At 38.2% G+C, this 13,910-nt stretch overlaps 1 protein-coding gene across 6 annotated transcripts in view; it reads left to right on the top strand.

Moving 5' to 3' along the window:
- Opa1 (Opa1 mitochondrial dynamin like GTPase) overlaps nt 1-13,910 on the top strand; it is a 229,102-nt gene that overhangs the window by 93,332 nt on the left and 121,860 nt on the right. For all 6 annotated transcript variants that reach the window (XM_067149273.2, XM_067149272.2, XM_067149269.2 and 3 more), the window contains 2 exons: nt 937-1,075; nt 11,455-11,580. In XM_067149273.2, the coding sequence (XP_067005374.2) occupies nt 937-1,075; nt 11,455-11,580 (265 nt within the window). The remainder of the gene's footprint in view (nt 1-936; nt 1,076-11,454; nt 11,581-13,910) is intronic.

Here is a 13,910-nt window from a genome sequence, read left to right as displayed (position 1 = left end):
CATTCTTTCATTTCCTCTTAAGTACAAATATGGCTCCTCTAGGAAGTTCATTTTTGTTTTGTGACCTTGATTTTCATCTGTTTACCATTGGCTAGGTCTTGTACATTATTTCTTTAACTTTTACTGAACAAGTTGGATACACACTATGGGTTGTGTACATGTTAGCTTGCATTCAGGCGATGTTCGAATTGAATCTCACCATTGAAGGCTCTGAAGTTGGTTTTGCATGGTTTAATATAATCTCATCTGTCAAATGCTGTGGCTGTACCATAATGAAAACCATGACTTTCACCTCCCCAGTCCTAGCCCTTTCCTACCTTAATGTTGCTGAAAACCTGCGTATATTAGTGCACTGGAACCATTAACAAAAGATAAATCTTCAAATTATTCAGGCCAGTTAGTCCTTCCCATTCGTGAAATTAAGACTTTCGCCCCACGGCGGCAGTGGGATCATCAGTTGAATTGTCACTCTTTTCCAAGATGCTGGTGGCTAGTGTGCTGTTCAGACTCCACTGCGAGTCTCCTTGTAGGACAGTGCAGTGACAGTACAATAGTGCAGACATGTACCTTCACTTGTATAAATGCCTGTGAAGGCCTAATGGCTGAAGTTGGGCATTGAAAATCCTGGGATTTCTAGAGTGTAGAAAACTACAAATGATAAACAATTGCAACCTTGCTTGGAGGACAGAACTTTTCTGCGCAACAATAAAGGTGTGATGAGGATTAAATTTCCTTCAAGATTCCCTCCTCATTTCTGATTGTGTGCCTTGTATGTGATATTTAAATGCTGTTATAAAGTAAAACCCACAGTAACAATAATTTCCTCATAAATACAAATATAATTCCTCTAGGAAGTTAATTTTTGTTGTGTGACATTGATCTTCATCTGTGTTTACCATTGGCTAGGTCTTGTACATTATTTCTCATTGTTAACAGAGGTGCTGGGGAGATGATGACTCGTGCTCCTGTCAAAGTCACCCTGAGTGAGGGCCCCTACCACATCGCCCAGTTCAGAGACAGTGCTCGGGAGTTCGATCTCACCAAAGAGTCTGACCTTGCCGAGCTACGAAAAGAGGTGGCTGTTATCTTTATGTATTTGTCTACTTTTAAGCTCTCATTTTATACCTTGTGTTTGAGTAAAATGTTTGAGGCTGCTCGTCCACTGGAAGCGATTACATGCGATTACGAGATGAGGCGACTACAGGCGACTTTGAATGCGATTACACGTGACTGGGGTCGTCCACTGCAGGAGACCGCACGGCATCTGTACTCCGTACAGGTCTGTGTGTGTTTCCGTAGTGGATGTTGTCAAGTATTAAATATTATATATTCTGTGAGAGGGTGATGAGGATTTAGTTTACATTTTGGAGAGAGCCTACCTGACGAGGCGTCAGAGGAAAAATCGCAAAAGAGGACATCGGTGCTGAGTAAACCCAATACTAGCTAAAAGGAAGCTAACGGGATAATTCCATCATCTGCACAATGATTCGGACCAAGACCCCCAGAAGTTCTTTGATTATTATCGGATGCATCCAGAAACGTTTCACTATATTCTGAATGCAATAGAGCCAAAAATAGCCAAAACGTTAAACTTCAGGTAGACAGTAACACCTCTGGAACATTTAACTGTGATTCTAAGGTAAGAGATGTTGTATGTTGGGTATTCAGCCCGAAGGCTGGTGTGATCCTCTGCAGCTCCGCTAACAGCTGTCATAAATAGTCTAGGCGTCATTGAAGAGGCATTCTAGGGAAATGAGGAGCGAGTTAGTTTGCCGTTGCTTTCCTCACCGAGCCAGCCACTGCTATTACATATCAGTCTGCCAAGCCCACTGAAATGCATGCACCAACCGACCCTATAAGCGATATTTTCACACCAATCATAACGGGGACTGGCTGCTTAAGCAATGGTATTACTAGCATCACTCATACCTCAAGTCACTTTCATATTGTCAAAGCCAAGGATAAGACTGAGACAGGTCAATGAAAGTAACAAATTTGAAATAGCCCATACCAGAAGACATAGTGCACTGTAAACACTACATCTCGCCAGCAAAGGCATAGGTAAGAGATATGAATAGTTATTAAAAAGTGTTGATATGTATTTATTTTTATTTTTTATATTTATTAAAGAATTGAAGATCGAATTAAGTATGCAATTTATCAGTGTAACATACAAATATGAGAGAAAAACGCTCAGTCCATAAGAAAAAAAGTAAAAAGGGTTAAACAGAAACATAAAACCTTTAAATTTAATTTGGAAAGTCTCTAAATGTTGTTTTCAATCATACTCTCTTAGGTACTGTTTCCACTTAAATTTGCTTTTTATCATTTCCTTTTCACTTTATATTACAACAGGAACTGCACATTTTCCCATATTGAAATCATAAAAATAATATATTATAAATAAAGTTATAAGAGCCTCCGTGGCTCAGGCGGCAGCGCGCCGGCCTTTCACTCCTGGGTTCCGTGGTTCAAATCCCGGTCACTCCAGGTGAGATTTGTACTCGACAAAGCGGAGGCGGGACAGTTTTTTCTCTGGGTACTCCGGTTTTCCCTGTCATATTTCATTCCAGCAACACTCTCCAACATCATTTCATTTCATTTGTCATTCATTAATCATTGCCCCAGAGGAGTACGACAGGCTTTGGCAGCTGGCACAACGTCTATCCTCGCCGCTAGGTGGGGCTTCATTCATTCCATTCCTGACCTGGTTGAATGACTGGAAACAGGCTGTGGATTTTCAGTAATAAAGTTATTTGTTTAATGTACCGCTAACTAAATTTTTATGGTTTTTGGAGACGCCGAGGTACGGGAATTTTATCCTGCACTAGTTCTTTTACATGCCAGTAAATCTACCAACACGAGGCTGATGTATTTGAGCACCTTGAAATACCACAGGACTGAGCCAGGATCGAACCTGTCAAGTTGGGCTTGGGAGGCCAGCGCTCTACCGTCTGAGCTACTCAGTCTGGCATATTATATAAATAAATAAATAAATAAAATAAATAAATAAATTAATAAACGTACTTAACATAATCAACACTCACTTTCTCTGCAAACTTCGTTGTATATCTCGAGAATGATAGTGTTTATCTTTCATATTCCGTAGTGGTGTTCTTTCACAAACTGCACTTATCAACTTTTCACTATCTACATCCATGACAAATGTAGTAATGATAAAAATAATGTTGCGTATGACAACGAAAGACAACCGGATGCTTGCACGAATCATGGAGTACAGGCAACTACACGCGGCAAATCCCATTTGAGTGGGCTACATCGCTTGTCGCCTGTTATCGCCTGTAATCACGTGAGTCGGCTGCTTCAGATTGCTTGCAGTGGACGCAGTTCCGTTATAATCTTCGCTTTGGGATCAGTCGCGCTAATACGCACGTAGTCGCCTGATCTCGTAATCGCACATAGTCGCTTCCAGTGGATGAGCAGCCTGAATTACATAGATCTGTCAGAGTAGATCAAATGTATAGTTGCATTTTTTTTCTGTTTACAGAGACAAAAGGACATTTTTCTTTAATATTATGACTAGCTGCCTATATTGCCTTAACATGGTTTTATGTATGACTTGTTCCTTTCTTTTACTTGTAATACTTCTGTCATAGTCATATAAATGCTCCCATGCCACTTTCTGTTACTGCAGAACCTTCAGTTGAATCTCAAGGGGAAAATTCATTCAGGTACAATCAAGTGATTGGGAAGAGGAATTACAAGCCTGTGTTACTGTATTCTTAAGAGTGTAGAGTTTTGACTTTACAAAAGAAAATATTTATAAAATCCTCCTATCAATACAATTCAAGTCATCTGTTAGATGAAGCAAAGTCTATACATGTTTCAGCCTAATCTCAAGGCCATCTTCAGTAGTAAAACAATTATTACATAATATACAAACAAATTAAAAAACGTAATGATGCGAAGTAACAGTGATCATGATAAGTGAGTTAAAAACACATTGAGGTGCAAAGTCCTCTCGTCTAATAGATCTTGCTGGCTGTTAAATAAAACATTATGCTGAGGAGTGTAGTGAGACCGTCAATACTACGAATAAAACGTGTAACATCTGTAATGAGAAAAAAGGAATATATGAGTGGATGAAGAACAAGTTAAAAATGATGTACGAAAAGAAAACTCATATGACTTACTTGTAACTAAAAGTTGTCGTCTCGAATGGAGATGACCTTGTCGGTCTCAAGTCACATTGACAACTAAGCCTGTGTGTGGCTTACTGTGTATCTGTGTCGATGTGGTTGGGAGGGGTAATGGAGGGGGAGGGGCAGGAAGGGAGGGACGTTGTGATTCGCGGAAGGAGGGTGGAAGGGCGGGTCTTGTTCTAGAATGTCGATAGTGAAACTCTTTTTTATTAATGAACTGTTCGCAGATGAGCGGGACAAAGGTTTCCAATAAAATATTTTTCTTTTCGTTGATTTCATTTAAGTTATAGACGAGATTGTTATATTGGTCGATATCTATATATATATTCTCTAGTATATTAAGTAAGGGACCTTTCTGTTCGTAATGCAGGATCTTTAAATCTTGATCAATTGTTGTGTATTTGATTTTTCTCTCTACAATGTTCGCTCATGGCTGAGTAGCGATTATACTTTAGGGCATTAAGATGTTCGGAGTATCTTACATTGAAACTGCGGCCTGTTTGCCCAATATACGTTGAAAGACATGATTGGCATTTTATTTTGTATATTCCAGAGTTGGAAAATTTTTTGCTGTTGACAGTATGAGAATTAAAAAAACATTTTTGTATTGGTGTGAACGGTCTTGAAAGCTACTTTTAACTTGTGCTTTTTAAAGATGTTTGAAATAGGATATATATTATTATTATTAAAGGTAAATGTGGTGAACTTCTCTTTATGGGAAGATTGTTTTTCTAAGGTGGTCTTGGGTCTATTTCTAAATTTATTGAGAATTTTATTCACGAAAGCTTTACTGAAACCATTACCTTCGGCTATTGCATAAATGGTGTTGATTTCCTTTCTAAAATTCTTATGGGATAAAGGAACATTAAGAGCTCTGAAAATCATACTATTGTAAGCTGTCTTCTTCTGTGTCCCTGGGTGTAGAGAAGTTTGATGGATTGTGTTTACTGTGTGAGTGGGCTTCCTGTAAATATTAAAAGAAATGGTTTTATTCTGATTGCGAGTAATAGTTAAATCGAGATAATTAAGGGAATTGTTGTTCTCGGATTCTATCGTAAACTTTATATGTGGATCCAGGTTATTAAGTAATTCAAGAACGGTGTTGCTGTCAGTAATGTGAGAATCCAGGATAATAAAAGTATCATCCACATACCGAGTCCAATGTTTGATCCCATTAATTTTACCTATAATGTGAGTGTATTCGAGGAAATCTACGTAAATATCAGCGAGGATTCCCGAGGCCGGTGACCCCATAGGAAGCCCCTTCTGTTGGTATATGATGTTGTTAAAAGTAAAGAAGCCATTATTTAATGTAAACTTGAGAATCTGAATAAACTCTTCTATCTCCCCTATAGTCAATTTACTGAATTTGGAAAGATTGTTTTTTACTATTTCGATGGTTTTATTGACGGGTACATTCGCGTACATATTTTCTATGTCAAAAGAGTGAAGGGTGTAATGTTTCGGTAACGTGAGATTTTTTATTCTATTGCAGAATTCCAGGGAATTTTTAACTGACGTGTTAGCTTGAAAGGAATAATGTGTTTTAAGAAAATTGTGAATAAATTGGGATATTTTATACGTCGGACTACTTCTGAAGTTAATAACGGGCCTTATGGGGACATCCGCCTTGTGAATCTTCGGTAACGCTTTCGCCGTAGGTAACTTGGGATTCATGATGATCAGTTTTGATTTTTCTACGTCATTAAACAAAAATAAAAAATTCTTAATTAAAGCTTTCAGCTCTCTTTGTATTCTATTGGTAGGATCTTTTTTTACTGCGTTAAAGTTATTATTAGTAAAGAAGAATTGTGCTTTATTTACGTAGTCACTTTTCTCCATAACCACAGTAGCATTACCTTTATCTGCTTTAGTTACGATTAAATCGTTATCTTTAATTTTCTTTTTGAGATTGCGTATGTTGGTGACTTGTTCTTTATTGGGTTTGCCAGAACCGGTATGTTTCTGATCGAAAGATGAAAGTAACTTTCGCTTAACTTCATATCTAACCTCATTTTGAACGTCTGTAGGTAACCTATTAATCGCTAATTCAGATTCAGCCAACGTAATGATTAAATCGTCGTGGTTGAAGGACGTGTCCCAGTTATGTTTTGGTCCCTTATTTAATATCTTGAGGTCCTTAGGATCAAGGTCAACTTGACTGAGGTTCACTACCGGCGGGTGAAAAACGTTCGATTCCGCGTGATTCTGCGTGTTTGGGGTATTATGGGAAGCTTTTATTAAGTTATTCCACTTCTTGTCAAGAGTGCTTTGTTTTTTTGATAAAACCATATCGAGTCTATTGGTGACGTGAGCCTGAAAAGAAGTCCATTCAAGAGGACATAATAAGGTCGAAACTTCTAAATGAGTGTCGTAAAGATTATTGTTAAGAAGAGCTTTTTTCTTTTGAAGGAATTTAATTTCCTCTCTTATCCAAATTTTATCCGTTTTTCGTTGAGTCGCGCGGGTTTTGAGTCGAGCACATCGAGGTGGATGGAGCAATTCTCAATTTGCATGTATAGGTGGATCCAGACAACTGTTTAAGGTAATAGAATAAATGGTGCTGGTAACATTAGTGCTTCGGTAAGGCAATTGAGGATCAGAATGGAAACCTGGCCAGGAAAGAAAAGAACCATCTGTTGAAACCTACACCTACACATTGCATGGGCAGAAAGAGAAGTAGGACTTAACTCTTTTCCGCCTAAAAGCGCCCGTCTGTTCTCTTTGCCATCTGATCCTTAGTGGCCGAAAGTGCCCAGCCGCATTATCTGCAAACGTCTGTGATCTCTGTGCTAGTTTATTTTTTTTTTCGGCAGTAAATTGTTTATAAGGCAGTTATGGACATGCAGTACAGTCAATACGGTTTAGGAAATAAAAGAAGTGTGGTAATCTGTCTTTGAACTTCAGCGAGTGCAGGTCAGCTGTTTCGTTTTTAAACATGGCAGGATTGAGTACTGCAGATATTGAAATTGAGCTGAATATTGGCGAGAGTAACACAGAATCATTGATTAGTGGTGAAAGAGAATTTTTGGCGAGTGAAGAACGTATCACTGAAGATAATTTTAGTGATAACAGTGATATAAGTGAAAATGTGTATCAAGAAATCGGACCTCATGGTAATGCCCCCAGGTAATTCAGGTAACACAAACATTTTGTTTAGTTACTGCGAATTCCATAATTTGGAAAGTGGATCATTTTTTACCTATGTTAGGAGGAGACAAACTATTCAATGATATAGCTAGTTGTACAAATATCAATGCAGCATTCAAACAGCCACATTGTAGTGAAATAGATACAGAATGGGAAGATACTTGTTCAGAGGAAATAAAAGCTTTTTTAGAGTTCTTAAATACTGTACATGGCATATCTCCAATTCCAGAATCACATGATTATTGATTTATCCCAGACATTGAGTGTCCTGTAATAAAAAAGCTGTATGACTTTTAGGAGGTACAAGATTCTCACAAAATATTTTCATGTTGTGTACGTTAGACAGCTAAAAGTCGGAGATAATCCTTCTTACGGCATGCTTCAAAAAGTTCTTCCAGTCTTGCAAATAATGGCCAATTTCCAGTACAAATACAATCCAGGCAAGGAATTTTTCCATTGATGAGGCAATGATCCCATTCAAAGAATGCAATGTCATGATACAGTATATATAAGGGAAACCGGTAAAGTGGGCTTTCAAAGCATGGATTCTTGCTACTCTAAAAGATTATGTTGTCAAAATTAATACCGTATTTACTCTTGTATTAGACTCCCTCGCAAATTAGACCTCCACCCTGGCTTTTCGAGGTGTAGAAAATGAGGAAAATAAATCTCGTATACAAGATCCCCCAACGTAATTTGTCAGATAAGAACGATTTCGCTTCGCAGCAGGTACAAGTCTTATTGCAGCTCTAATGACGTCGCACATATTTGTGAGTAGTTTTGTCTGTACGACCCTCACAATGAAAACACCTGTCGAAGTCATGCGATACATCTGTGGTTCATAGTCAATAAATGGCCGCTTCCATAGTGTACGCCTACTGCAGCTCTGATGACGTTGCATAAATAGGTGAATAGTTTTGTGTCCGAACCGCACATTACAAGCATGCATCAGTCATGTCTGCATTTTGTAGTTAGAATGTCAGCCAGCGATGTTAAGCACAATTAGCTGCCATTCTCGGGAGTCTGAGTTCGATTCCCACTGCCAGAGATTTATGAATGGCAGGGAGATTGATATGCGGTAAAAATGGTACATGCAACTCCCCTCCACTTGGGGGCAGTGTCTAAAAAGAGCTGCACCACCTCTGGATGACGAAACGAGTTTACTTTGAATACAAAATATTCATGGTTGTTGCTATTAATATAGCAGGCTTGATCATTAACAAAGTGATTGTTTAATATCTTGTAACTCAGGCTGATATAGTTATTTTTTGGAGAGAAGCAAGTTGAAAACATGATAAAAACTATCCAATCATAATGATTGTTTTACTCGCCAACGTACCGAACTAGTGATGATGATGATGATACTAGGGTATATGTTAATTTAAAAAATGGAGACAACGAATGCACAAAATTAAGCATTATGATAATAAAACACATTACCGCTACATCTATAGACATCCGTAAATGCGGCAAACTTTCCTCTTATTTATTTTTATTCTTTCTATCGTGGAACTTCTGGCACTATCCGGGCACTTGATAGCATATCTAACCTAAACAATGCGGTTTCTCTTATCTCATTTACGGCTGTTTATGTAAATCCTGATGTGATAAATGTAGAGAACAAGCATGAAATATACTTAAAAATAAGGATCTGACTTTCAACAGCCGCAGTTATCAAAAGAATGCTTCCAGTCACTACGTATTGTACATTCGAAAGTACAGTAATTCATAACATACGCCCGCTAATTATCAGCTGGTTGTTTTGCACGCTTTCTACAGCATTGCTTTATTTGGAAGGAGTGGCTTCTGCTACACTAAACCAACTGGTATATCAGAGACCATCTTCTGAAACCATTTGGAAATAGATTCACACTGTTTGGACTCTATAGTCAGGAATGACACTATTTTTAAAGGGTTCAATAAGGCGGGACTTCGAGTGCTGTCGATTGCAGTGCATGGCTGATGAGATGGCAGTTAAGATAACGTCACTTGTAATGGTGACACGCCTGTAGCAGGGAAGTTGGCGGCACAAGATGATAGTTCAAATGAAAACAGTGATCAGGTTTACTCGGGTTTACTGAGTGGTAAGCCTACTGTTCAAATGACTGGCCATTAAGTTATTTTGTATCAATATTGCATAATATGATAATACAATGACCTTATCCCTTTTCTCTACGGGGTCGAGTATGAATTGAGACTAATCTTCGTAGTGAGTTTTTATGACCGTATGCCTTTCCGGACGTCAACCTCATTAGAAGAATTAATGAGATGAATCGATTGACATGATATGAGTAACTAAAACTGTCTATATTTACTTTATGTAGGCCTAAAATTAGTGTTCACCATTTATTGTCTTTTTACATTTAGAAATACTGCCTTCCAACGAAAATAGCACGTATAACTCAAATACATTCATAAGTTTGTTAAAGAATAGTGTAGAATGTTTACATGCACAATTCACAAGTCATTATAGCCTAGAAGTCATATGTTCACTGCACAGAATTTGAGGTTATTGCATATTGGACACCTTCCCTGTTTTTCTTTTTACTTCAACTGTGCTGTAGAAAGCGTGCAAAACAACCAGCTGATAATTAGTGCGCCCCTTATTTTCTTGGCTGTAAAATTGGGAAAAAAGAGGGGGTCTAATGCGCGAGTAAATTTGGTATATATCGTGGTGAGAGGAACCCAGGAACAAGGACATGCAGTTGGGAAACCAGGTTGTCATGAATTTATTAGAAGATAGGTTTGGGCATGTTTATTTTGACAATTTTTTCTCATCTGTGGTATTAATACCAATGTCACAGTTGCTGTAAATGAAAAAAATTACTGTTACATGCCCTTTAACATTTGACAGATACACAAAATACATGGGAGGTATAGACAGATCAGATCAAAAAAGATCTCACTAAAGTTTGGGAAGGAAAACTGTGAAATGGTTCAGGTATATTTTTTTGGATTTGCATTGAATGCTGCAATAGTGAATAGTTTCATATCATTCAATGACACTGATCAACCAGCACCTTCCAAACATGGTCACACTGATAAGGTGAAAATGGAAGGAATAGAATTATTAGCCTTATCATCCTTGGGTAGTGCTGCATACTTGTGACCATGATTTAGAACAGGAAATTTGCTGATGAAAAGTCAGTATAGTGTTCAAATTTGAAGTGAATTAAACATTTGAATCAGATTGTTTTCATAACTTTGTCTCTGGATTTGAATCCCACTGTCAGCAGCCCTGGGGATGGTTTTCTGTGGTTTCCCATTTTTCACACCAGGCAAATCCTGAAAGTGTTCCTTAACCCATTGCCATACATTTTTTTCCCTTGAAAAATGTACCTTGGAATGCAATTTTTTTTAATTTACATTTTAAGTTACGGTGCTAAAATGGTTACAAAACCACACTGCATCAAACTGACAACATTTTGGGTTACAGTTTAACTTCGTACAATAAATTTAAGTCTTTTAAGGTATGGTAAACCTTGGAACATCCATCCACGTGGAGGGCAACTTTGCATTTATTGCACTCGAAGCAGGGTTCCTTCCAGATTCCATGCTCAAAACAGACTTTACATGTCCTTGATGGGGCTGATTTATTTGCTGTAGGAGCAATATTCTCAGGAAAATGACATTTTTGTTTGTTTGTTTGTTTGTTTGTTTGTTTGTTGTTTTTAATGTTGTCATTTAATTTTCTTATGCTATTTTTAAGGACACTTTCACTCAGAGCATTGATACTTTGTCAATATATGAATTTTTCATCTAAACAGTGTTATTTGACTGAAGATATTAATATACGAAACATGTACCACTTTTAACCAATAAGTTGCATTAAGCAACAAATGTATCGACAAGGTGGAAAATAAAAGATACTTACTTGTGAATTTGAGTACACGGTGATGGTTGTACCCGTCATTGAATGTTAATGAATGCAGAACTCTTGACGGTTGTACCAGTCACTGTAGCGGAATGGGTTAAGGCCACGGACCCTTCCTTTCCAGTTGTCCCGGCCCTTTCCTATCCCATTGTTGCCAAAAGACATAGCTGAGTCAGTGTGATATTAAAACACTTGGAAATTAAGGAAATAAAGACTGAAAGTATGGAATAGGAGGACTTGTTTATTTTTATATTTTGTTTTTTGCAGGTGGAGATTAGGATGAAAAATAGTGTCCGAGATGGCAAGACTGTGAGCAACGATGTTATCTCGATGACTGTGAAGGGACCTGGTCTTCAGCGAATGGTGTTGGTGGACTTGCCAGGCATTATCAGTGTGAGTATGGTTGTCTGCCTATACCTGCTGTTAAAAAAACTTCGGGGTGAATAACAGAAGTCCTCTCTTAGTGATTGGTATTTTGCTGCCAGACATTGTCAGTGAGAGAATGGAGTACTTCTGTGAATGACAACAAGGGTTAAACATAAAAATGATGCTTTTTAAATGAGCACAAACAGGAGTATTTATACAAAACGATAATTTCATATCACTTTAACAGCTGTTGAATCCCTCCTTTTAAAATGGATCCCAATCTTGCTTCAGATTTTAGTATCAGTTTTAATATTAATAAAGGAGGAAGCAAGATTTAAAGACGTATATAATGCCTAATATCAAGTTAATTAAATACCTGTTGTTGAATCTGTAAGTCACTGGAGAAATCATTCCTTGTTTTTTTTTTTTTCAACAATGTAATTTTGGAGATGCAGGCCAAATTTCAGCAACAATCTTGTCAAGAATCCCTGTAGACAAAAGCTGGGACTAACTACTGTAGTTAGGTAATGGAGGGTCCTGGAGATCAGCACCAGCCAAACGAGTGGCAATTGTTCATAGACTCATCAAAAGTGAGTTTATAATAATGCATATAACTCCAAAATGGCGATGAATGTATAGATAAGTCTCTTTTATATCAGTAACCTTTCCATTTATTAAAGAACAACCTCCTGTATTTACAGGCTGCCATTGAAACAAGGTAAAACAAATTAAATTTTGTCTAAAGTTCCGTTATTTAAGGAAAAGTCTAAAAATTATAACGAAGGTATGGTATGATAGTATAATTAGCGCGCCATTTCCATGCTGTAGAGATGTTGTTTCAGAATCTTGGAGGGCGAGAGTCACGATTTCAGAGGTGAGCTTCATTGGAAGTTAGAAGCGCTTCCACGTTGCAGCAAAGTGACTAGCTGTGGTACCACGAGCTCAGTTCATTATCCCTTATTATTTGGATTTCCTGAAGGTAATATTTAGATTTGTAGTAAGGGATAGTGGATTCGTATTTTTAAAATCTTTTCCAGATTGGCCTCCTCCTGGCTGACCGCTATGGTGCTCAAACCTGATAGTTGGAACTGTTGACTTCAAGGGCTATGTTGTTGATACTCTGTGAACTGCTGTTGATGGCCAGTCTGTGTACCTCCTCATGTACATTGAATCCCTTCTTTCTCAGTTTTTCGGTGATGATCTGATCTGTTAGTGCCGTGTGTTCCTTAGGAGCTCCCCATATCTTTAGAATCCCAGGACATGACCAAGAGTTTCTTTCTCTCTGTGGCAGTTCCGACAGAGATTGTTGTCCAGGAATCTGCTTGGCACAGAGTGCACCTCAGATACATTAGCAGTCATCTTTGTATACTCTCTCCACTCATTACAAGAGTCCAGTATGATCTCGCATTCAATATTTTGCTGGTGTATATTCTTCGTAAAGTTGCACTCCAAGTCCTTTTTGTGGTAGTGAACACCACTTTCTCGTAGCTCTTGATGGATCTTCTTACTATTGTACGGGCCATTCTTGGCAGTTATTTTACGAGTATCGGCATTTGTTAATTTGAGACTTTCTTTACATTCCCGACTCCATGTGAGAATCCCTCAAAGCAACAGCGAGTGGATTTTCGGTCTTAAGCAATATGTTGCAGGCATTAATGCATTTTAGGTAGACTTCCCACAAGGTTTTAAAAAGTGCGAGTCCTTTGTATTTCTTTTTTAGTGTGCATCATGCCATCTGGAGTGTTAGTTGGCAACTGCAATATCGTCTTTGTTGCACTTTTAATAATTTTATTGCTATTGAAAAAAAAAAAAAAAAAAAATTATGTGCAATTTTCTTGGAACTGCATGTCAGGAATGGATGTACAGTAAAACCTTGATTATCCATCCCACGATTAACCCTTCTGCGGATTATCCTTCGCCGCCAAGTCAGATTTTTCCACCGCCGGTGTAGTGAATTGAGATTTTCCGACTCATCAGGTAGTCCTAAGAGGGCACAGTTTTTGCCCTGGGACTCTCCACTATTCGACCCCTCCCCTGCTGAAGAAAGACGAAGAGTGTTCACGGGTCACGGCTGTCTGCGGTTTGGTCAGTCCAGCTCTGGAACTTTGGACTGATACATCGGCAGCATACTACTGTTTGTTAAATGTGAGAAAATGTGTGTTTTTTCATTTGATCGAGTATTTCATATGAAAGCATTGCTTTGAATCACGCCATTCCTACGGACGTCATTGTAATGGCCTATGTTCGTTTCAGTTGGGAAAACCACGAAGAGAGTCTTTCTGAGGATGTAGAAAGGCAAGTGGGGAGTGATATTTGCCATTATAATGAAAACTCCCCAACCTGAATGTGACTGATGG

Source organism: Anabrus simplex, chromosome 6 (genome assembly GCF_040414725.1).
Source record: "Anabrus simplex isolate iqAnaSimp1 chromosome 6, ASM4041472v1, whole genome shotgun sequence".
NCBI lineage: Eukaryota > Metazoa > Arthropoda > Insecta > Orthoptera > Tettigoniidae > Anabrus > Anabrus simplex.
This window is presented reverse-complemented; position numbering and strand designations above follow the sequence as displayed.